Consider the following 22,835-nt stretch of genomic DNA (forward strand, 5'->3'; position numbering starts at 1 on the left):
ATTGTTGGCCCAAATTAGGAAAGTGATAGGGCATTCACTCTGATTTTTGCAATAGAAATAATAGTGATGTACCAGCAATCTCTCAGTAAGGAGTAAATTGAAGAGCAAGTTCATATGCATGGACCGTTAAATACATGTTGCATGTTGCTGTCCAAATTGTCTTTCTCCTCCAGAAGCTTTGTTCTACCTATAAATAGACACGAAACCACATTCATTTCTATGGGAGGTCTTGTGGTGCAGTAGGTTGAGTACTTGCCTCTGAGCCGGAAGTGCCAGTATCGAGTTCCACCCCAGGACTTGATGACCATGGAAGGTGCAACTATAATGGTCAAACAGGTTGAGTATGTCAACCTGGAGAGACTCCTGGTCAGCCACATGTAGATGGAGAAAGAACGACTACAACAATGATTTTTACAGCAATAGTGGCTTTAACATGGCTATCCTGGCTGAGAGTTAAGCATGCTGGGATTTTTGGTCAACTTATAATTAAAACCAGATGCAGGTCGTGAAGTTGCTCTGATTCAGGGTTCTGGTCTGGAAACTATGGCCTGAAGCTTCCTGTGTTGACTAAATAAGGGAAGTCATTTACTTTTGAGTAGGTTTGGTGGCCTCGAATTTTATTGTCGTTATGTGCCGGACATGTCGTCTGAAGTAAACATAATGGCATCTTTTACAAGTAATTTCATTGGATGTTCAAGCCATGTGATTGGTTTCTGGTTACACAATTGGCTGGGTGTCAGAAAATCTTCTGGAAGAGAGTTAATAATTTTTAGATAAAAGACATTGCAGTCCATTGTTTGCCAATGACAACCAGATTAAGAAGAGAGCCCTGAAGGGATCTTCAGAGAGAAGATAGATTCTACATCAGGAATATTTCTTGGCCAAGGTTTTCCCTAAACCCGATAGTATCTGGTTTCAGTTTAATAATTAAAGTTAAAGTTGATGTTCAGTTAAGAGTTAAAGTTCAGTTGAGAGTTGGTGTTCAGTTAACAGTTATAATTCAGTAAAAGAGTTATTGAGTTGCAACTGTTTAAGTTTGAGTTGGTACCTGAAGTGTTAAACAAAGAAATAAATTGTTGGATTAATTAAGAATAGACTCCTGTTCTTGTTTGTCTCATTAAATTGGAACGCTTGGAAGGTGTTTAGATTGACAGCTGACTAATACATGCTTGATGTGAAGTGGCATCCCTTAAACTATAAGTCCCTGGTGACAGATTAGTGACCTGTTCTGGCAGAACAAGTGGACAAGGTGGTCAAGAAAGCATATGGAATGCTTTTCTTTATTGAGTGAGGTATTGAATATAAAAACAGGGATGTAATGATAGAACTGTATAAAATGCTGGTAAGGCCAAAGCTTGAGTTCTGTGTACAGTCCTGGTTACCCCATTACATAATTGCTCTGGCAAGAATGCAGAGAAGATTTACAAGAATGTTGCCAGGTCTTGAACAATACAATCAGGAGGAGGGATTGGATAGAGTAGGATTGTTTTCCTCAGAACAGAGGAGGGATGACCTAATTGAGGTATACAAAATTATGAGGGGCTTGGACAGGATACACAGGAAAGACTTGTTTCCCCTAGCTGAGGGGTCAGTAACCAGAAGGATGAGAGGGGGCGAGAGGAAATATTTTTTCACCCACAGGTGGTGGGCATCTGAAATTCACTGCCTGAATTGGTGGTTGAGACTCAAATGCTCAAGTCATCTGAAGTGCTGTAACCTGCAAAGCTACAGATCAGGTACTAGAAAATGGGATTATTTTTTCTGGCTGACACAGACGCAATGGGCTGAATGGTTCTCAAGGTAGGTCCCGATTTGAATGCTTCTCAGTAACTGGTCACAACAATCGTAGAAGGGAAAAATCTGAAGGCAGGCTTGCACAGTGACAAAGGAAGATGAATTAAATCAGAAATAATGGCTGAAATTCTCCTGTCTCGCCCACTGTGAGAATAGTAGCGGGTGCGACAGAAAATTCGGCGGACCATTCAGATGTCCGTTGAGCTCAGACAGGAACTTCCGGTCTTGGGCGCGCCTGGCCAGAGAATCCCGCCCAGTGATTAGATCCCCACAGCTCTATTCAACGAGAAGGCGGGCTTCTTGGTATCCTGACCAACATTCTTGCTTCAAAGCACACTGCCAATAATAAATTAATTCATTAGTCATCTCCTTGCTGTTAGTTGAATCTTGCTGTGTGCTGTGATTCCAGTGTTGCTTCCAAAGTAATTAATTACATTTGAAACCATTTGAGCAATATGATAACATATTGCATAAAAGCATTTCTTCCTTCTCATTAGATATCCGATCTGCGATGAATGTTTTTTGCAAAATGTGCTATAGCCTGTAAATTTCTGTAAAGTTTTCGGTTAAGTAACAGCCATGTTTTTAAACAGAACCCCCTCAAGTGGACAGTGAAATCTTTGAATCAGTCAAACCTGGTCTGTCAGCGTACGTAGATGACCCTGAGCAGGTGGGTACTGCAATTCTTTATGGACAAATTGACTAATTCAGGTGGGTTCCAAATGCATCTTGCATTAGTTCGCAATGCTCTGTAATATAATTTGGCGCAGTGGAAGCAACTGTAATAAAGGCAAATGTGACTCTTCAGATTGCTGTTTTTTGGGGGAAAATGTCGAATTGTGTAAAACAAAATAGCAAGTTGGAACTTTCAACAACTCTTCTTATAACAGTAATGGTTAACTCTGCGTTTTAACTGCAAGGGACGAGGTTACAAGTCGCATAAGTGCAAGTTGGTTTGTTCCTGTGCCTTATTCCTTCCCCTTTCTTCCTGGGGAATGTGGGGAAGAGAAGAGGCTCCATTTTTGTTCTGATACCTGATAAATATTGTGTGCTTGGGAGGTTCCTAAAGCTTTTCATCACTGGAATGTTCCTATCCTTGTGTGAATCTGCAGACTAGTGGTTACTATGGTTAGTTAAATGGCATCACAGGAGAACCAGAATGACTGACAGTGAACTCGATGAGCCATGGTCATTTTTCATTTAGCAATTTTATATTTGTCTTGTTTAACAACAATGACACTTTTGGGCTGTTCATCTGTCAGAAGTATATCTTAAAAACTTATTGGACTGACTTCAACAAAACCTGCTATACCCACAGGGAATGGCCAAAGAAAGTGGTGACTAGCTTTTGGTAAAGATCCAGATGCTGAAATTTTAAAAGGATCTGTTAACATTGAGAGATCGGGTGAATTGACATTTTTAAAGAATGTGTGGATTGTTTTATTTAGAATCTTGTGGATTGTCTCAGCTGCTGTGGTGCAATTTGTCACAGCTGTCAAAATATGAGCAGAGTTTTCAGAGCAGATTGTTGGATGTGGATTGTCCTCAGGCCTTCGCAGTGAGTTAGAAGCTCTTGGTTACAAAGCATCAATCGGGCAGGAAAATACTTCCAGAAAAAACTGTGTAGTTATAATAATGTTTGAGTGTGGCAAAGATATGCACTGTACTGAATGCCCACTTCGTTTGTTAGAAATGAAGCTAATCTATCTCAAATATGTAGGTCTAGCATGAGCATTGTTGACTCTTTTTGGGTCTTTCCATCATCATCCTGTAGAAAACTGACTGCATTTTAATGAATCAACACAACTTGGAAATATAAAAAAGGTATTGTGTAAAGCTAAACAGTGCCTATCTTCATTAGAAACAATGTTAGCATGGGGCTTTGTTTATGATGCTATGGTTTGAATCAGATTTTGTATTTGAGTAACAAGCTCTGGGACACTCAATGAATTGTGTAGAACAGGCAGAGCAAGGCCTCGTTTCTCAAAGTCCTGTATTGTTGTATTTTAGGGTGCGGAGACTGTGCGTGAACTACTGGACGTGGCAAAACAGACAATACCTTCAACCCACTGGCGTACTACCCCTGTGGTACTTAAAGCCACAGGAGGACTGCGACTGCTTCCTGAGCAGAAAGCACAAGCCTTGCTATTAGAGGTATGACCTTGTAATATTGTGGTGCTGTTATAGAAATTCAGGCATGCTGTTGCAGTATTTATTCACCATTATGTGAAAATGAGCCAGATTCAGTATTTTGTACCACTCCAAAATCGTAGTATTTAAAGTTTACCGACATGGCCACCTGTTTACAGTTTTCATGGGGTCGCTAAAATCACAGAATGTCATTCCCAAGATGTCAGTAAAATCCCCTATAACAAAAAAATAACTTTTCCAGTTACTGTTAATCCCTGGCTTTGTTGAAATTTTACACCATTACTGTCTAAGCTTCGTTACATTTTGAAGACACAGAAATTTTATGATGTCTGGAACTGTGCCATCTTATGAAGAAAAAGTGTTGTTTATGGCCAGGAAGAAATCCTCAACCCAGACTGATCTGTCTTTTCAACGGGAGCAGCAAAAATCAATGCACTAACCAGATACGGGCAGGAACTTAAAATTCATCATGGCAGTTTGAGAATTTGAATACAATTTCTATATATTTTTTTAAAATCTGGAAGTAAAAGGCCTTAAAAGTGACCATGAAGTTGTCATAAATATCCAATTGGATCACCAATATCATTTTTATGAAATGAGATCTGCCGTCGTTACCCAGGCTGACTTATATACATGTCTAACTTTACCCTGCCCTCTGAAATTAGTCACGCCCTTCTATCAAACCACAGTGCTCCAAGAAGAAGGTTTATCGCTGCCACTTTCTCAGGCCAGTGAGAAATGACCGATGAATGCTCGCCTTGCTAGCAACACTCCCATTTCAGGAATGACCTTGCTTGTGTGTGGTACTGAAGTGCCTCAGTGGAAGTGTATCCCGATAGGAGGGACCATTCTTCAGAGAGAGTTGGGAATAGTAACAGGTGGTGGGGGTTGGGATGGTAGGGGAGAGGGTGGTGGGGCGGGGGGGGGTGGAATTGGGTGAATATTTTGTAGGTGGTAAGGGGAAGCAATGGAAATGAGAATCTAACCTTGACGGAGGTGGAAAAAGATGGAAGAAATAGAACCATAGAAAAGTTACAGTGCGGAAAGAGGCCAATCAGCCTATCGTACCGGCCATATATATATATCAGACATGGGCATAGTGTAAAATAAATTAGACATGGCACTGATGTGTGTATTCTCAATCTAGGTCCAGGAACTATTTGAGGATTCTCCTTTTCTAGTACCAGATGACTGTGTTACTATAATGAATGGAACATATGAAGGTTGGTACAAAAATCCGCAATGTATTTATGCTTTTCCTTTAGTGTTGATACTTGTGTGTCTAGACTGGAAATTAGTTCTGGAGAATTGAACATTTCTGCTCGCCACCCTCAAATTCACAGACTTGATTATTCCAGTGTTCTCCTGGTGAACCTCCCATCTTTGCCCTCTATAAATTTGAGCTGATCAAATTGCATTTACCCATTACTCTTGTAGTCACTGACTTACATTGGCTTCCAGTCTGGTATTGCCTCAATTTTTAAAATTCTCATCCTCTTATTCAGATACTCAGCACCATCCCCTACATCCCCATTCCAGTTGCTTGGCCCATCTCTTGCTCTGTGATCCCCTAGAGTCAGTGGTCATTTCAAGAACTTTACATACCTCCAACTTTGGCCTCTTGTCCCCACTTTCTTAGTCTCATCATTGTCAGATGTGCCTTCAGTCATCCAGACTCTAAATTCTGGAATTGCTTCCTTAAACCTCACTACTTCCACTTTAAAGTTAACCTCTTTTGGTCACCTGTCTTGACATCTCCTTTAACTCAGTATCAATCTTTGCCTGATTTCACACCAGTGAAATTCTTTGGAATGTATTATTACATTACAAGCATTGTTGCTGAAAAAAGAGATAAGTGTCAAACATTTCCTCTTGTGCTTATCAGGACAGATGCAAGAGGACTAAATTTCAACAGAAAAAAACCAATTTATACTGTATGAGAAAAATGGGGCAAGTGAAGTCTGGTTGAGATGTTGCCATGGAGAATGCAACAGGGAACAAACATCCCCTAAACTTGGTGCATTTTCCATGACAACACCTCTACTTGCCAACCAATCAACGCTCTTTTCGGTATAAATTGTTGTTCCCTTTTGAAATTTGGAATTCTTGCATTTGACCTGATGAGTGCACAACGAAAAGCTTCGACAGCATGTCTGCTTTTTTCTTTCAGCAGTACTCAAGTTCTGTACTACCAAGCAACTGTTGAGACAAAGGCACTACATGAATCCAAGTTGTTGTAATGGTATCAAAACATTGCAAGTGCACAGTAGGTCAGGCAGCATCTGCGGAGAGAAACAGTTCTCATTTTAAGTCGATGACCCGTCATCAGAATGATAGGTCAGCCCAAGAAGATAACTTGGAAAGTAACTAAAATGCAAATTATCATTGTAGTCAAGGATTAGCATAATAGGCATCTCTCATTTCATATTTCATCTTTTTTTTAAAGAGGTTGATTGGCAATCACTATCTTTAAGAAAAACTTATTTTAAAAGGCATGGTCACTCAGATGAATGAAAGTTAAACTAATTTTGTAGTTGTGTCAAATTCTTTGATTTGAATCCTTTAGCCAAATTCCGTCACATTCTCTCCACTTGTCGCTGTCACTTCAAGTTTCAGTCTGTACTGCATAAAGTGAATAGCTACTTGGAATATCGGTAAAGCAAATTATTTGCCATGGTAAATGTTGTTACGGCTTTGGATTGCCACGGATTGTGAAATTACTTGCTGGTTTTTATTTACCTTTGTTTACGAACGGTTGGTTTGGGATGGATTCAGCAAAATAGTGGGTTCAGACTTTGGCAGGGTGAGTTGACTACGAATGAGCTGTATGTGGCTTTTTGTAGCATCATTCAGAATAGAACTTGTATGTTTCTTTGAAAGAACTACACAATTGGTGCCACTCACCTGCCCTTTTCATGCATTTTCTTTCCTTCAAGTGGATATCCAATTCCTTTTTTGCAAGTTGCAGGTAAATCAGCTTCCTTCCATTCAGTCAGTACATTTGTAGATCATTGCCACTTTATGCATTTTTATTATTTTTTTAAAAAATCTCATCTTATTTGCATTAGGAGAGGAATGTGCTGCAAAAAGTCAACGGGGTCTGTGCAGAAAGAAGCCAAAGGGCACAATTAAGATAATGGAACTTGAGCACAATTAAGATAATGTCACTTGAGCACACATTAACCTGGTTGAGGTACTCTGATTAAAAAATTAATGGACCAATTCTTAATTCATGAGAGTAATGTTGGGAGAGGAGCTAAGTGCAATGATCTGGTGACTTCTAGAGAGAACTTATTAACAAAAGGACCAAGTTGGGAGGGCTAAAGAGCAACCTCCTGTTTTTGTGTTTGCTCGAGTATTTGTTGTTTAAATTGATATTTTTGGGGTTTGTTAATTATTGACTTTTCATTTTTATAGGTATTTTAGCCTGGATCACAGTAAACTCCTTGACTGGTATGTTTCTGTTTTCTTCCCTGTCGCCATCGCCGTTTTAACAGTGAAAAAATCAACCAGTTTAGAATTTCTTGCGTGACTGAAAAAGGTTCTGGCTTTTTATTCTGAAGATTTACTACCCCACTTAGCATCCAAAGATTCACAATTCACAGCAGTTTGTGCTGCCACTTTAATATAAACCCCGGCAAAAGGTAATCTTTCATTAATTTAACCATAACAAAAATGTTTCTCTGGGTTCTGCCAGAACTCCCATCAATTGCCCAACTTTGGGAGCCATACAACACAACATGGTGCAGAGACTAGTTCAATGGGCTAAGGATCAGTCAAAAATGGGCAGGAATATTGAATCGAATTGCCTGTATTTCCAATATAGTAGCAAGTCAGATTTTTTATTAATAGAAAGATTTTTAGCAACATGTTGAAACCAGAATTTGACTTTTTGAAAAATGTATTTTATAGGTCACTTGTACGGTGCAAATGAAAACACTGTGGGAATCCTGGACTTGGGAGGTGCTTCCACACAGATTACTTTCCTCCCACAGAATAAGGTAAGAAAAACAACAAGGACCTGACCCACCAGAAATGAGACGTGTTAAATCTAGCAAGGAGTCTCTTCCTAACGCTGAAACCAAACAATGCCCAGGAACAAATGTGATCCTGTGGGTGCGCACATTTTCAGTTTTTAAAAGTTGTAGTATAAGCACTTGTTTACAGGTGACAGCAACACTTCTATAGGAATTCAAACTGACGTGTAGATGAGTCCTTGGAGGGGTGAGAAGGACGATTTGCAATGCAACAAGCAAGCAGTTTAGTTTATATGTAGTTTCTTTCACTGGAAGTGGGTGTCACTGCCAAGGTCTGTCCTGTCATTGTCTGTCCTGAATTGCCTTTATCTGTGTTTTCTCTTTATCTGATGTCTTCAGTCTCTGGGGATCATTATTCAAGGCAGTTGATCCCATGATATCACAATGGGGTTGGCCCCAAGAACTAGCCCCAAGTGCGAGTAAGGCACCCGAACACAGGCTGTCAACAGTGTTAAGCACCACACTGTTAACCAACTGAGATGGCCAGCCATTACTGACTGTTTTATTAGATCATTTCAGAGGGCAGTTTAGAGTTAACCCCATCAGGCATGTAACATTTTTCAAATAATGGATTGGGTATATTCATTGTTGTTTTGGTATTAAATTTAATGAGTTGAATTCTCCCAAAAAAAATTCTAAGTGCTGAATTTGCATAAAAACTGGAGTAAATCTCACTGCTTTTTTCAGCAGGATTTTCAAAATTAATCTCCCACTTTGTGCATCACAGAGTGCCCTAGCATGAATCACGCTAAATATCAGGGGGCGGGCCTATTCCCGTTGGAGAGGCTGGCAGCATAGCGCTGAACGGACTACCGAGCATGTGCCGATCTGTCATAGCGGAGATCGGCACATGCGTAGTAGCACACACTGCCGGCCTCCCGATTGCTGGCCAGCACAGCAACTCCCTATCACTGCCCCTCCGCCCTCACCATCACGCTCCGATCGCCGGCTGCCTGGACCTGTCCGGGCCAGCCCCAATCCCAACCCCCCACCCCAGTGGGCTGTGCCAAGATGCCCCCGGGGCAATGCCAGGGGGCCAAGCTAGCAATGCCTAGGAGGCACCTGCCCCATACCCCTGGCCTCCATGGCCCCCCTTCACTCCAGTGGGGTTGGGCCGCCAGTTCCCCAATAGTGGGGAGGTGTTGTAAACCTTGCTGGAGTGAAACACTCCTGGCAGTGTGGGGAGACGCTAAGGGCCCAGAGACTTCAGTCCCGTGCCCGCTAATGACATTCAAATAGGAGTTTAAATATTTAAAGCAGCTTCACGCCGATTTCAGGCACGGAGCTGACAATGCCGAAATCCGGCAGCCACAGACCGTGGTGCCCTGCAGGAAGCCCGCTACACGGCTTCCGCTTGTGTCTCCCAGCCCACTGCGCTGCTCTAGCACTGGGAGAGTCATCCCTAGTGTCTTTCCTCTAATATAATTTTATATTGAGGCTTGAAGATTTATTTTGTAAAAATCTAATAGTTGGGACATTGATGCTAGTTTCAGTTTCCCAGTTGGAAGGAATCCTTCTTGAAAGAAAATCTGGCATTTGCATAACGCCTTTTATGACTTCATGACATTCCAAAACACTTTGCAGCCAATTAAGTACTTCATTGCAATGTAGCGAATTTGTGCACAGCAAGGTCCCACAAATCAATGTGATAAATTAGGAAATGGTTTCCTAAAATTATGTTGTTGGTCAAGGAATTGATTTTGGCCGGGTCACCCTGCAATTAAAATTATTTTGAGTTCTGATGAAGTGTAAACGCTGTTTCTCTCTCCACTGATCCTGCTGGCTATTTCCAGCATATTTTCTCTTTATTTCAGATTTCCAGCATTTTGCTTTTGTATGAGATTAGCTGTGTCTGTTTGAGAGTAAGAGTTTTAACAACACCAGGTTAAAGTCCAACAGGTTTATTTGGTAGCAAAAGCCACACAAGCTTTCGGAGCGCTGCTCCTTCAGCGGAGCGAAAGCTAATGGCATTTGCTACCAAATAAACCTGTTGGACTTTAACCTGGTGTTGTTAAAACTCTTACTGTGTTTACCCCAGTCCAACGCCGGCATCTCCACATCTGTTTGAGAGGGCAGACTTTAACTTCTCACGCCAGCTCCAACAGTACAGCCTTTCCCTCGAATATTGTGCTCAAGTAGTTTGAATGGGACTTGAACACAAATGAGGTGACAATGATTCCAACTGAGCCATAGTTGGCTACTAGAGAGCTTTTCTTTTTCTTTCTCTACTGTAAAGTGGCCAGTGCCCATTGTAATGCAAGCAGTACCACATTGTTAATTGTACGGGGAGAAGCATTCACAAGCTAAAGAACAAGGGGGTGATTCTCCTAGCCCGCTGCGATGCTCTAACAGTGGTTAGCATTGCTGCCTCACAGCGCCAGGGAGCAGGGTTCAATTCCAGCCTCGAGTGACTGTCAGTGTGGAATTTGCACTTTCTCCCCGTGTCAGCATGGGTTTCCTCCCACAGTCCGAAGATGTGCGGGTTAGGTTGATTGGCCATGCTAAAATTGCCCCTAGTGCCAGGGGGATTAGCAGGGTAAATGTGCGGGGTTACGGGGATAAGACCTGGGTGGGATTGTGGTCAATGATCTGAATGGCCTCCTTCTGTACTGCAGGGATTCTATGTTTCTATGATTCCATGCAGCGGGCTGGGAGACATCAGTAAAGGCCGTGTAGCAGGCTTCCCGCTGGGCGCCACGGCCTCAACGCGTCTCCGGCCGCCGGATTTCCGGCATTGTCAGCTCCACGTCAGAAATCGGCGCGGAGCTGAATAAATTATTTAAATAAGCATTTGCATTTGATTAGCAGGCCCAGGACTGAAGTGCCTGGGGCAACCAGTCCCCCCCACCACCAGGTGTGTTTCTCCACTAGCGGGGAGCTGGCGACCCAACCATGCAGGGGGGTCGGGGGGGGGGGGCGGGGTGCTCGGGCCTGCTGGTCGGGGGGAGGGGGGCGGATCGAGGCAGGGTGGTTGGCACTGGCCCAGAGACATCCAGGAGGCCAGAGGTCGGGGGGGGGGGTCGCACAGCTAACGAGGCAGGGTTGCTGTGCTGCCCAGCAATCGGGAGGCCAGCAGTGCGGACTACTGCGCATGCACAGATCCCGGCGCATGTGCAGTGGCCCGCTCAGCGCTATGCTGCCGGCCTCTCCAGCGGGAATAGGCACTGCCCCCAGCTTTCCCCGAGGGGGCACTTCTCCCAAAAAATTTTAAGTGTCAAATTTGCGTAAAAACTGGAGCAAATCATGCTGGGGTTTTTTTCAGCGGGAATTTCAAAATGAATCTCCCACACTCCTTGAATCATGCTAACAATCAGGGGGCAGGGCCTATAGCGCTGAGCGGGCCACTGCACATGTGTTAATCTGTCCGCACTGGGATTGGTGCATGCGCAATGGCCCTTATCTGCTGATCCCAATTGCTGGCCAGCCCTGCAACCCCCGCATAGCTGGCCCCTAGAACATGCCTGAGCCAGCCTCGACATCCCCCTTCCTCCCGCAGCCCCAATCTCCCGATTTCCCACCCCCCCCCCCCCCCCCCAACCCAGGTCACTCAGCCCAAATGCAGAGTGGCAGCAGGACGCCCCCAGAGGCCCTGCCTGCCATGAGGCCCCACCCCCTTGGCACTGCCCAATGCCTGGTGGGCAATGCCAAGGTGCCCCCTAGGCATTGACATTTTGTCCCTTGGGCAGTGCCAGGGGGCTCAGACTGGCTTTGCCAAGGTGGCAACGCCCAGGGGGCAGCCCCTGGTTCCAGATCTCCAGGGGCGGGGGGGGGGGCCTCGATTGCACCCCCTCTTCACTCCGGCGGGGACGGGCCACCAGCTCCCTGCAAGTGGGGAGCTGTACTAAACCCCGCTGGAGTGAAACACTCATGGAGGGAAGGGACTTTAGTCCCGGGCCCGCCAATGATATTAAAATTGTATGCAAATTCAGATCCGGCTGCCGAAGACATGCCCAGTGGGGAGCACGCACAACAGCCTCCGTTAGAGTCTCCCGGCCCGCAGCGGGCTGAGAGAATCACCCCCTAAGTCTTTCCCTGGTGTTTTTCTTTTTCCTGTTATCCTTTAGATTTTTACCTTTAGTTTATCAGTCTGGCAGAGTGTGTTTGTGCTGTGCATCTTGCTTTTTAATCGAACCCAATCTAGTGCATCACTATTTCTAATGGGCAGACGTCCAGCTTGTGCAATTCAACACATGCTTCAAAGAGGAATCGGGGAGCGAGTATTTGTATTTAACCTCTTGTGTTGAGCTGACATATTTCTTTTTACAATCTTGCAGGGTACACTTCATGCTGCACCTGAGGAATATATCAGTTCCTTTGATATGTTTAACAGTTCCTACAAACTGTATACCCACAGGTGTGTTTCATAATGCTAGACTTTCAACAACCTTTGCAGTAAAAATATAACCAATAATATTGAGTGTTGTTGAGTGCACAATATATGTGTTAAAGATATTGGTAATAATTCTAGCTATTTGATCCTCTGCATCTTTGTTTGTCTCAGTAACCTGGTTAAGGGCTTCCCGAATGCGATTGTCTGAAACCCCACCTGTTTGCACTCATGATTAAATGTTTTTAAGTATTGACCTCTTTTAAGAATAAAGATTTAGGCCTAGGTATAGATTTATTGGGCAGCGGGCAACCGAGGGGGGTTCGTCCGACCTGACTGTCTGTCACTCTACCGCGGCAATATTCGCGGCCGGGTGTCCCTGGAAAGGGAGCGTGCAGTGTCCGAGGTTACCGTTAACGCCTTCCGTACCCGCTGGCCACAGCAGGGGCTGGGGTGCATTATTGACCCCCATTAATCACATTTTCATTTGATGTTTTAAGTTTCCTTTCCATTTTGTCCTTTTGTTTCGGGCGGTTCCCCTCCTTTTGGGAGCTGCCCCTTTTAATTTGTCCCCATGTTAATTTGATTTGGTTGGCCAAAAAGATTGGTATAAATTTATTAACATATGGTGTTAACTGGATCCTTGATCAATCGGTTATTAGACAAGTCCCTTTGAGGAAGGCACTGGTGCATTTACAATAAAACTGCTGAAGCATTGCCAGGTTAACCATTCTCTTCAATAAAATGTGGGTTAAGGTCCCTCTTAAATTGGCTCCCAAGGATTAGTAGCGACAATATTGAAACAAAATAGTTCCATCTACTTTTGCAAAAGTAAAATTCTAATGCATGTTTACTGGAACATCAACATGATTCTCGCAGAAGATTCTGATGTAATCTTGTCTATTAGTTATTTAGGTTTTGGACTGAAAGTTGCAAGACTGGCTGTACTGGGAGCATTGGATGCAAAAGGTATGTGCAAGATTGTTTGAACTCCTGCTTAACTCTAGACTTATTCCGCCCCACTCCAATTTTCTCTGTGGATCATAATCGTTTAACTTGATGCTGAATTGAGTTAGGAATCCAGGTAAGCTTTTTGATGTCCGACAGGACGTTGAGGTAGGACGGCACGGTGCACAGTGGTTACCAATGCTGCTTCACAGCTCCAGGACCTGAGTTCGATTCCCGGCTCTGGTCACTGTCTGTGTGGAGTTTGCACGTTCTCCCTGTAGCTGCATGGGTTTCCTCCGGGTGCTCTGGTTTCCTCCCACAGTCCAAAGATGTGCAGGTTAGGTTGCTTGGCCGTGCTAAATTGACCATTAGTATCCCGGAGCGTGTACGTTAGAGGGATTAGCAGGGTAAATATGTGGGGTTTCGGGGATAGGGCCTGGGTGGGATTGCTGTAGGTACAGGCTCGATGGGCTGAACATAAGAACACAAGAACTAGGAGCAGGAGGAGGCCATCTGGCCCCTCGAGCCTGCTGCGCCATTCAATAAGATCATGGCCGATCTTTTCGTGGACTCAGCTCCAATTACCTGCCTGCCCACCATAACCCTTAATTCCTTTACTGTTCAAAAATTTATCTATCCTTGCCTTAAAAACATTCAATGTGGTAGCTTCAACTGCTTCACTGGGCAGGGAATTCCACAGATCCACAACCCTTTGTGTGAAGAAGTTCCTCCTCAACTCAGTCCTAAATCTGCTCCTCCTTATTTTGAGGTCATGCCCCCTAGTTCTAGTTTCACCCGCCAGTGGAAACAGGGGAGACTAGGACGCGGGGGCACAGCCTTAGAATAAAAGGGAGTCACTTTAGAACAGAGATGAGGAGAAATTTCTTCAGCCAGAGAGTGGTGGGTCTGTGGAATTCATTGCCACAGAGGGCTGTGGAGGCCGAGACGTTGAGCGTCTTCAAGACAGAAATTGATAAATTCTTGATTTCTCGAGGAATTAAGGGCTATGGGGAGAGAGCGGGTAAATGGAGTTGAAATCAACCATGATTGAATGGTGGAGTGGACTCGATGGGCCGAATGGCCTTACTTCCGCTCCTATGTCTTATGGTCTTATGGTCTAACTTCCCTGCTTCTATCTGAATGGCATTCTGCACTGTAGGGTTTCTCTGATTTGCACAATTGAGTTGAATTAAGTTGATGTGTGGACTCTGGAGTCCATCCCATTTCCACTGGAGGACTTAAATGAGACAAGTTTCAATTTTCTCAGTTCAGTTTGCAGTGGGAGAATTCCTTCCTGGGATTTTTTGTTATTGAGGCATTATTATTTGATTATTAATGCAAATGTAACTTCACAGTAAAACTGCCTTGATATCAAGGTTATTACTGCAGATGAACCTGAGGTGACCTTCTCCTCCCCCCTCCCAAAAGGTGAGACCCTCTTCAGGCTACTGCTCTTCCTGTTGATCATTGAAGATGAATTGTGGAATGGGATGATCAACACTCTATGGAACTTAATGGTTTATGTACTTCGCTGCCCAGCTTGCCATATAATTTATAATATAAGGACAGAATCAAAAATAGTTAAACCTCGGGATGAACTCTCAATACGTAGAATGGGAAAAATAAGTGGGTTCGTCCCGTCCCATGGGTGCCTCACAGCATCAGGGACCCGGGTTCGATTCCTGGCTTGGGACACTGTCTGTGCAGAGTTTGCACATTCTCCCCATGTCTGCGTGGGTTTCCTCCGGGTGCTCCGGTTTCCTCCCACAATCTGAAAGACATGCTGGTTAGGTGCATTGGCCATGTAAATTCTCCCTCAGTGTACCCGAACAGGCGCCAGAGTGTGGAGACTAGGGGATTTTCACAGAACTTCATTGCAGTGATGATGTAAGCCTACTTGTGACACTATAATCAATAAACTTAAACTTTAAAAAAACTTAAACTTTCTCTTGGTTGGACTTTCAATATGTGAATGTCACTGTGGAGAATTTTCACTTCTCTCCTTGTCTTGCCTTGCGCAATTTTGATTTATTTTTATTATGTCCTAAATACTGCCGTTTCTTCTGTTCAGACGGCGAGAGCAGAAGATATAGGAGTTCATGCTTACCACAGTCCTTGAAAGCTGAATGGAAATTTGGTGGAGTCAACTATAAGTTTGGAGGAATGAAAGAAGGTAGGATAATTTGAATGAATGAAGGAAGATAAGATAATGTTGTCCCACAATTTAATAACTGTGATTGCGTGGAACTTAATTTAATATTCCCGTAAACTGAACCTTGGTGAATAAGTGAAAACATCTCTCAAGATCATGCTCCCTTGGTTAGTGCTACACACCCGCGATTACGGCCTTCACCACAGAGTATAATCTCCTACATTATCACACACTTTACATCGCAGCATTTATTAATTGAGTGATAAACCATCCAATCTCTTGTTCAGAGCAGCTGAGATCAAAGCACATTGTTGGGAACTGTAGGATTCTGTGTGTTACTCTCCAGGGTACAACTGGTTAATTTAGAACCACAAGCGAAGTTGTCATTTCAAAAACACTACTAAGACCTGTACTGCGATATTGGAGGTTCAAGCCCTACATCGGATCAAAGAGCTCAGTACCAGTTCTAGATGGCAATGGTAGTCCAACATATCAAACTGGGACCATTTTTATTTTTGTATTTAATTTAATTTAAAAATAAATTGTAAATTGTAACTTTGTACTTCACCTAGTTAAAATGAAGTGTCTGTTCCGATAATGTGTATTGCTTGGGTTTGACTCGCATAGAGATTACTATCTTGGGTATTTGAGAGTGTGTCAGGCTGTCCTGGTAGTACTTTTTCTTTCTGAACATGCTGTGGCACAGATGAGGATTGAACCATGACTTATTCTTGGCCTGTGCTACTATATTTGGTGACATAATTTCAGGGCCATTAAAATATGTCTGCGTGTTCCAGCCTAGAGAAGGGAAGTTTTATGAATCGAATAGGATGACCTGTGTAATGTTTGTGTTGGCCGTGACTTAGTTGGCAGTACTGTTGACTCTGAGTTAGAAGTTTGTGGGCTAAATCCTACTCCAGAGACTTGGGCACAGAGGTTTGGATTGTTACTCCAGTGCAATTTTGAAGGAGCGTTGCACCTCATGGAGGTACCGTGTTTTGGATGAGACATTAAACAGAGGCACGGTCAGTGCTCTTAGGTGGGTATAAACGATCCCACGTCACTTCTGAAGAACAGAAGTGGAGTTAGCCCAGTTGTCTTGGCCAATATTTATCTCCTAATTAATGTCACTAAAACCGACTTATCTGGTCATCACCACATAGCTGTTTGTGGGAGTTTGCTATGTGCAAACCCACTGCTTGCTGCATTTCCTACATAACATCTACAACATTTCAAAAGCATTTCAGTGGCTGAAAGGCACAATGCAATTTTTTATTGTTGTATTTGTAATCACAGTTCCCTCTGGCTTCCATTCCTGCTACACTGAAGTTACAAAGGTGATACAAAAGAAACTGGATCAGCAAGATGAAATCAAGAGCAGGAGTTTCTATGCCTTCTCGTATTACTATGATCGAGCTGTGGATGCAGGAATGATTGGTACGTGAGCGGCTGGAATGATTTTTTTCTTTGTCCTCACTCTTCTACATATTTCTGAAGGCTGTTTTCAAAAAGCTTTATTTCTCTTTTTTTAGATGGTGAGAAGGGTGGCATCATACTTGTGAAGGATTTTGAAATGAAAGCAGTGCAAGGTATTTTTTATTCGGTCTCTTTGAGTAGCAATATTCTGTTCTTTAAGGTAGTTCCGTTAAGAAGTTTGTACCCTCTCCTTAACGAAATAGAACTGATTGTCATTAAGAACAGGTTTCTCATTACAGCATTTCCAGCAATGCTTTACACTGTATTTTTTAAGTGAAAGACATGATTCCATTGCAACTCTTACTAAAACTGACTTCCAAAACAAAATTTTATCAGGGCTAGAGAGGAAGGAGTGCAGAAAGTAAACCTTTTCAACATATATTCTCTTCTTTCTGATGGAACCTTTCTGATTTTTGTCGGAGGTTATTGCCTTCCGAAATGGACAGAAGTGACAGGGAGGTGAACAAACGAATAACATTGAGGGAATGCCTTTACCACACACACTGCAGCAGTTCAAGAAGATCCCGAGTGTACCAAGGGTGTGCAATAATTGCCGGCCTTGCCAGCAAAACACACACACACACACACACACATCCCAAGCCTGATTTTAAATTCCGCTAGGTACTGTTAAGAAATGTAAACCTATCTGAAGAATCATGATCAAACCAAACTTGCAAACACGAGGTGTATCATTTGGAACATTGTAGGTGATGCTGTCAAATCAAAAGCAAAGCTTAACTTCTCTTTCTCCTCAAACACTCCTCAAGCACAGTTCTGATCTCAGACCCTGGAGATACAAATGACAATTTACTAAGAGTTTGTACCTATTGGGAAAGATTGAACAGGCTGGATCTCTTTTTCTCTAGAAAATGTTGAGGGATGAACAAAAGATCTTTAAATTTTGGCACGTTTTAATAAGGTAGAGATAGAAAAGATGATCCACTTGTAGGAGAGTCTAGAACGAGGGCTAATAAATATAAGATCTACACTAATAAATCCAACAACAATTTAGGAGAAACTTTCCTAGCCACTAGGTAAAAAGTGAAACTTGCTACTCCATGGAGCAGTTAGGGCAAATGGCATAGATGCATTTAAGAGGAAGCTAGATAAGTACATGAGGGAGAAAAGATTAGAAAGCTATGCTGAGGTTAGATAAAGAAGGGTGAAAATTCATGTGCTGCATTAACTCTAATATGGATCTGTTGGACCGAATGACCTATTTCAAATGGATTGCCCCGTTAAAAGGAGTCAAAACAAGAAAAAGGAGAGGAAAGTGATGGTCAGCTTTGATGTGGTCGCAAACACGGTTAACAGACCAGACTAAAAGTGAACCATTCCTGTTTTCCTGCAGTCTAATCATGAATTTTGAATTCTTCAGTGTGCAAAGACTTCAATAAGGCAACCAAAGGCAGTCCCTTTCTATGCATGGATCTGACATATATCACCGCCTTACTCAAGGAAGGGTTTGGATTCTATGATCACACAGAACTACAGGTAAACATGGTGCCTATTCTGACTTTGATTCCAGGAGTGCTATATACAGGTTGCAAGAATAGTTAGTGGCTCAATTTGGAGTTTCACAATAATGGTTTATTTTTTTATTAGGTTTATAAGGTCAGTCTAGACGAGTAATAATATAGGTAAAGAGTGGTTACCAACACTAATAACCAGGCAAGTCCAAAGAATAAACCATAATCTCTTGCAGGATATAGGAATCATCTGTTGCTTCCTCCTAGGTGAACATTAGCAATTAAAAACAGCAATCATTTTGTGATCCCGATCTATCAAATACATCCATCTTCAAAGTATATCATCTGGTATTTAATATATATTATAACATTACTTAGGGTTTTTAAAGTCACTTTAGTTTTACGTCCTCTTTTTACTCTGATTATAAATCAATGGGGAAGGGATTCAGATAAACTCAGAAAATCATATGAAAATGTTACTTTTTTGAATAAGATTGAGAAAACCTGAAAGGACCTGACCACAATGTTTAAGCTGGTGGAAGGTGGTGAGCAGGTAAGCCCTACCTGAGCCTCGGGCAGGAAGGAGGTGGCATGCATCTCCCTCACAGGACCCGTTTCCTGATTGGGGAGCCCCCCCCATACCTGTGACCTGCTCCCCTGACAAGGGACTGGCATGTATCATGGTCTCCCAGCACTTTATTCTGTGGGACTCAGCTGCTGGTGGTGCTGCTGGGACTAGGAAGCTGAGAGCCGATCCCGTTGGCTGGCATTTCTCTGAGATGGGACTTCCTCCCCAGATAAGGGCAGAAGGCCCACCTCCAGCCAATCGATGCTCCATAGACTGTCAAATGGTTGTGTGGCATTTTTCAGGAACAGGGATCCTGCGAACGCTTCAGGTAGTGGAGCAAGAAACCCCTCAATTCAAAAGATTCTGTCCCAGAATCTTAGTCTTTGTTGTGACTCAACCTACTCCATTCTGCCCGAGTTTGTTTGCCTTTTTATCACCTGCTCCAAACCGAGGTTTGTTTTGTTGCAGCATGCACAGTGGTTAGCACTGCTGCCTCACAGCGCCAAGGACCTGGGTTCGATTCTCGGCTTAGGTCACTGTGTGGAGTCTGCACATTCTCCCTGTGTTTGCGTGGGTTTCCTCCCACAGTCCAAAGATGTGCGGGTTAGGTGGATTGGTTATGCTAAATTGTCCCTTAGTGTCAGGGGGACTAGCTAGGGTAAATGCATGGGGTTATGGGGATAGGGACTGGGTGGGATTGTGGTCAGTGTAGACTCGATGGGCTGAATGGCCTCCTTCTGCACTGTAGGGATTCTATGATTTCTCATCTTTCCATTTTCTGTTTTCACAGCTGGCCAAGAAAGTCAACAATATAGAAACTAGCTGGGCGCTAGGAGCAGCATTCCACCTCATCCAGTCACTGAAGGCAACTCCATGAATTGCAAATAAATAAATGACACTTTTATATTTTATGAGGATACTGAGCTGCATGATTGTGTCACTATTCAATAGAATGAACACTGTAATTTATTGCCTCCTGTGAGAAAAAATAACCGCAACTCCAAATCAGATTCTGCCCACTGAAAACAATCTGGAGATGTGTGTTCGTAATCAGATCCCCATCACTGTGGGTCTCTCATTAATTGAGGAAGTGGGGTTGCGGGGGAGGGGTGGTGATGATGGCAAATGCTATATTTTTGACTCTTATTTTTCTAAACATTATGTCTTAAAAACTCAACAAATGTCTATGGATTTTCAAACAAAAATACCAAAAAGGTGGTATTTGTCACCAGACTAGCAATCCAGAGCCTCTGTGTAATGCTCTGGGGACCCAGGTTCAAATCCCACCACGGCAGATGGTGAAATTTGAATTCAATAAAAATCTGGAAGTAAAAGTCCAATGATAGCCCAATAAACCATTGCTTATTGTGCAAATCATCTGCTGTCCTTATTACCTGGTCTGGCCTACATGTGACTCCAGATCCACAGCAACGTGGTCAACTCTGAAATGGCTCAGCAGTCATTCAGGTGAAGGGCAATAAATGCTAACCTAGCCATTGCTGTCTGATTGTGGAAATCCTCAGTCCCAAAACATTTACCAGGGTGATAATTGTGCCATACTCCCTTCTGCTATTGGAGTTTGGGGAGCAACTTTGATATACTTAATCCTTTCTGGTATTAACTATTTAATTTAGTCACTGCTCCCAATGTAACTGGAATTCAAATTAGCATGAAAAGGAGATGAAGTTGTAAGCCATGATTAAATACAGCTTTTTAAATAGTTGGGGAGATGGTAGTGTAGCAGCATTGTCACTGGACTAGTAACCTAGAGATATGCAGCTGATGGAATTTGAATTCAGTTAATAGAATCTGGAATTCCAAGCCTGTCAGCAGCAATGTGACCATGAAACTATCTTAGATTCTTGTGAAAAATCCATATGGGGTTCACTAATGTCCTTTAGGGAAGGAAATCTGCCATCCTTACCCAGTCTGGCCAACATTGACTCTTAACTGCCACCTGAAATGGCCCAGTGAGCCTCTCAGTTCAAGTGCCATTAGGGATGAGCAGCAAATAGAGTCATAGAGGTTTACAACATGGAAACAGGCCCTTCAGCCCAACATATCCATGCTGCCCTTATTTTTTTTTAAAACCCCTAAGCTAATCCCAATTGCCCGCATCTGGCCCATATCCCTCGATACCCATCGTACCCATGTAACGAAATGCTTTTTAAAAGATAAAATTGTACCCGCCTCTACTATTACCTCTGGCAGCTTGTTCCAGATACTCACCACCCTCTGTGAAAAAATTGCCCCTCTGGACACTTTTGTATCTCTCCCCTCTCACAAACCTATGCCCTCTAGTTTTAGACTCCCCTACCTTTGGGAAAAGATATTGACTATCTACCTTGTCTATGCCCCTCATTATTTTATAGACCTCTCAGCCTCCTACGCTCCAGAGAAAAAGTCCCAGTCTATTCAGCCTCTCCTTATAACTCAATCCATCAAGTCCCGGTAGCATCCTAATAAATCTTTTCTGCACTCTTTCTAGTTTAATAATTTCCTTTCTATAATAGGGTGACCAGAATTACACACAGTATTCCAAGTGTGGCCTTACCAATGTCTTGTACAACTTCAACAAGACGTCCCAACTCCTGTATTGAAATGCTGGCCTTGCCAGCAATGTCCACATCCCATATAAAATAAAAACATTAGTGTTAATGATGAATGCTGATTGTGATATCGTGACAAGGCTTTTTAAATAAATTACCATGTTCAAAAGTTATCTTAGACCAAAGCACCAGCTTTGAATCCAAATATGGGTTTGTTATCTCTGATGGAAGCTTGGTTTTGAAGTTGATTGTGGTGTTATCATTTAAAAAGGGAGGAGCACTGGAATGCAAAACCTTCCTATTCACAACCAGTGTTGCCTGTAGCAACAAAGAAAAGGCAGGGAGAGGCGTTTCAACCTGTGAAAAATTCATAGGAGGCTGCCATCCTCAGCCAAGCACCCCTGCCACCAAGTGACCGGGTTAAAGTAATTTGTTTTGCCTGGACCAGTTTTCATTCAGATGGCTCGGGGGGGGGGGGGAAATAAAAATAAAGCAAGCACTAAAGAAGTTGTGGAGTTGGGGGAGGAGAGAGTAGTCTCTCCCTTGCAAGTATTTATCCAAATCTAGATTTTCAAAAATGTAACTCTTGGGTGAGTTTGAATTTCCAAGGGGATTGAAGTGAAGTACTTCAACCACTAGTACGTGCAAAGTCCTGCCTTAACTGGACTCTCATCTCTGTCACAACTTCCTTATGAGTTGCGACTCTTGAACGATAACCTGTGGTACTGAAATTCTTTTTGTAAGGTACTGAGGTTATTTCTGTAAGACCATCCAGGTTACAGGTTACCATGCTGTAGTATTTCAGATTTAAAGGTTATAACTGTAACAAACTGGAAACATGAACCAGCTGTTCAAATATGTTTAAAAGAAATGTTTAATTCAAATTTGACAGTATCCTTCACAGTAGCACTTTTGTTAAATATAGTATTAGTTCCTGGTCTGTACAGCTGACCACTGGGGAGCCTAGCTTATCAGACTGAGTTGTATCCAAGCGCCATCTCAGAAAATGAAAACCACCTTGGTCAGCCGAGCCTTCAACCAACTGAACACTGGAGGGCTCTGGAAAGCAGGCGAATGTTATTCACAGAATAACCTCTCACGTGGCTGATAGGCACCAACTCCCTGATCTCCATGAATTATGGAATTTATTCAGTTGTGGTACAAAATTCTTGGGGGTGCTTTTAAAAACTGTAAATCGCACATTATTTAATTGCTTGATGGCTGTAATTAATGAATGTTTTATTTAAAGCAGTGATTTTATTGAGAATGCAGGACAGCAACACGTTTTAATTTCTCAATGCCCTCAGCACATGGTGTAAATTCAATTGTATATTACCACAGTATTTAACATGTTCTGTAAATTA

At 42.9% G+C, this 22,835-nt stretch overlaps 1 protein-coding gene across 1 annotated transcript in view; it reads left to right on the forward strand.

Moving 5' to 3' along the window:
• entpd5a (ectonucleoside triphosphate diphosphohydrolase 5a) overlaps positions 1–22,293 on the forward strand; it is a 38,002-nt gene extending 15,709 nt beyond the window's left edge. The window contains exons 3-14 of the mRNA XM_078234362.1: positions 2,388–2,464; positions 3,805–3,948; positions 5,093–5,168; positions 7,363–7,398; positions 7,858–7,946; positions 12,257–12,336; positions 13,217–13,278; positions 15,329–15,430; positions 16,706–16,846; positions 16,942–16,998; positions 18,264–18,379; positions 19,713–22,293. Of these exons, the coding sequence (XP_078090488.1) occupies positions 2,388–2,464; positions 3,805–3,948; positions 5,093–5,168; positions 7,363–7,398; positions 7,858–7,946; positions 12,257–12,336; positions 13,217–13,278; positions 15,329–15,430; positions 16,706–16,846; positions 16,942–16,998; positions 18,264–18,379; positions 19,713–19,799 (1,067 nt within the window). The 3' untranslated portion in view covers positions 19,800–22,293. The remainder of the gene's footprint in view (positions 1–2,387; positions 2,465–3,804; positions 3,949–5,092; positions 5,169–7,362; positions 7,399–7,857; positions 7,947–12,256; positions 12,337–13,216; positions 13,279–15,328; positions 15,431–16,705; positions 16,847–16,941; positions 16,999–18,263; positions 18,380–19,712) is intronic.
• The last annotated feature ends 542 nt before the right edge of the window (positions 22,294–22,835 follow it).

This window comes from Mustelus asterias, chromosome 18 (assembly GCF_964213995.1).
Source record: "Mustelus asterias chromosome 18, sMusAst1.hap1.1, whole genome shotgun sequence".
NCBI lineage: Eukaryota > Metazoa > Chordata > Chondrichthyes > Carcharhiniformes > Triakidae > Mustelus > Mustelus asterias.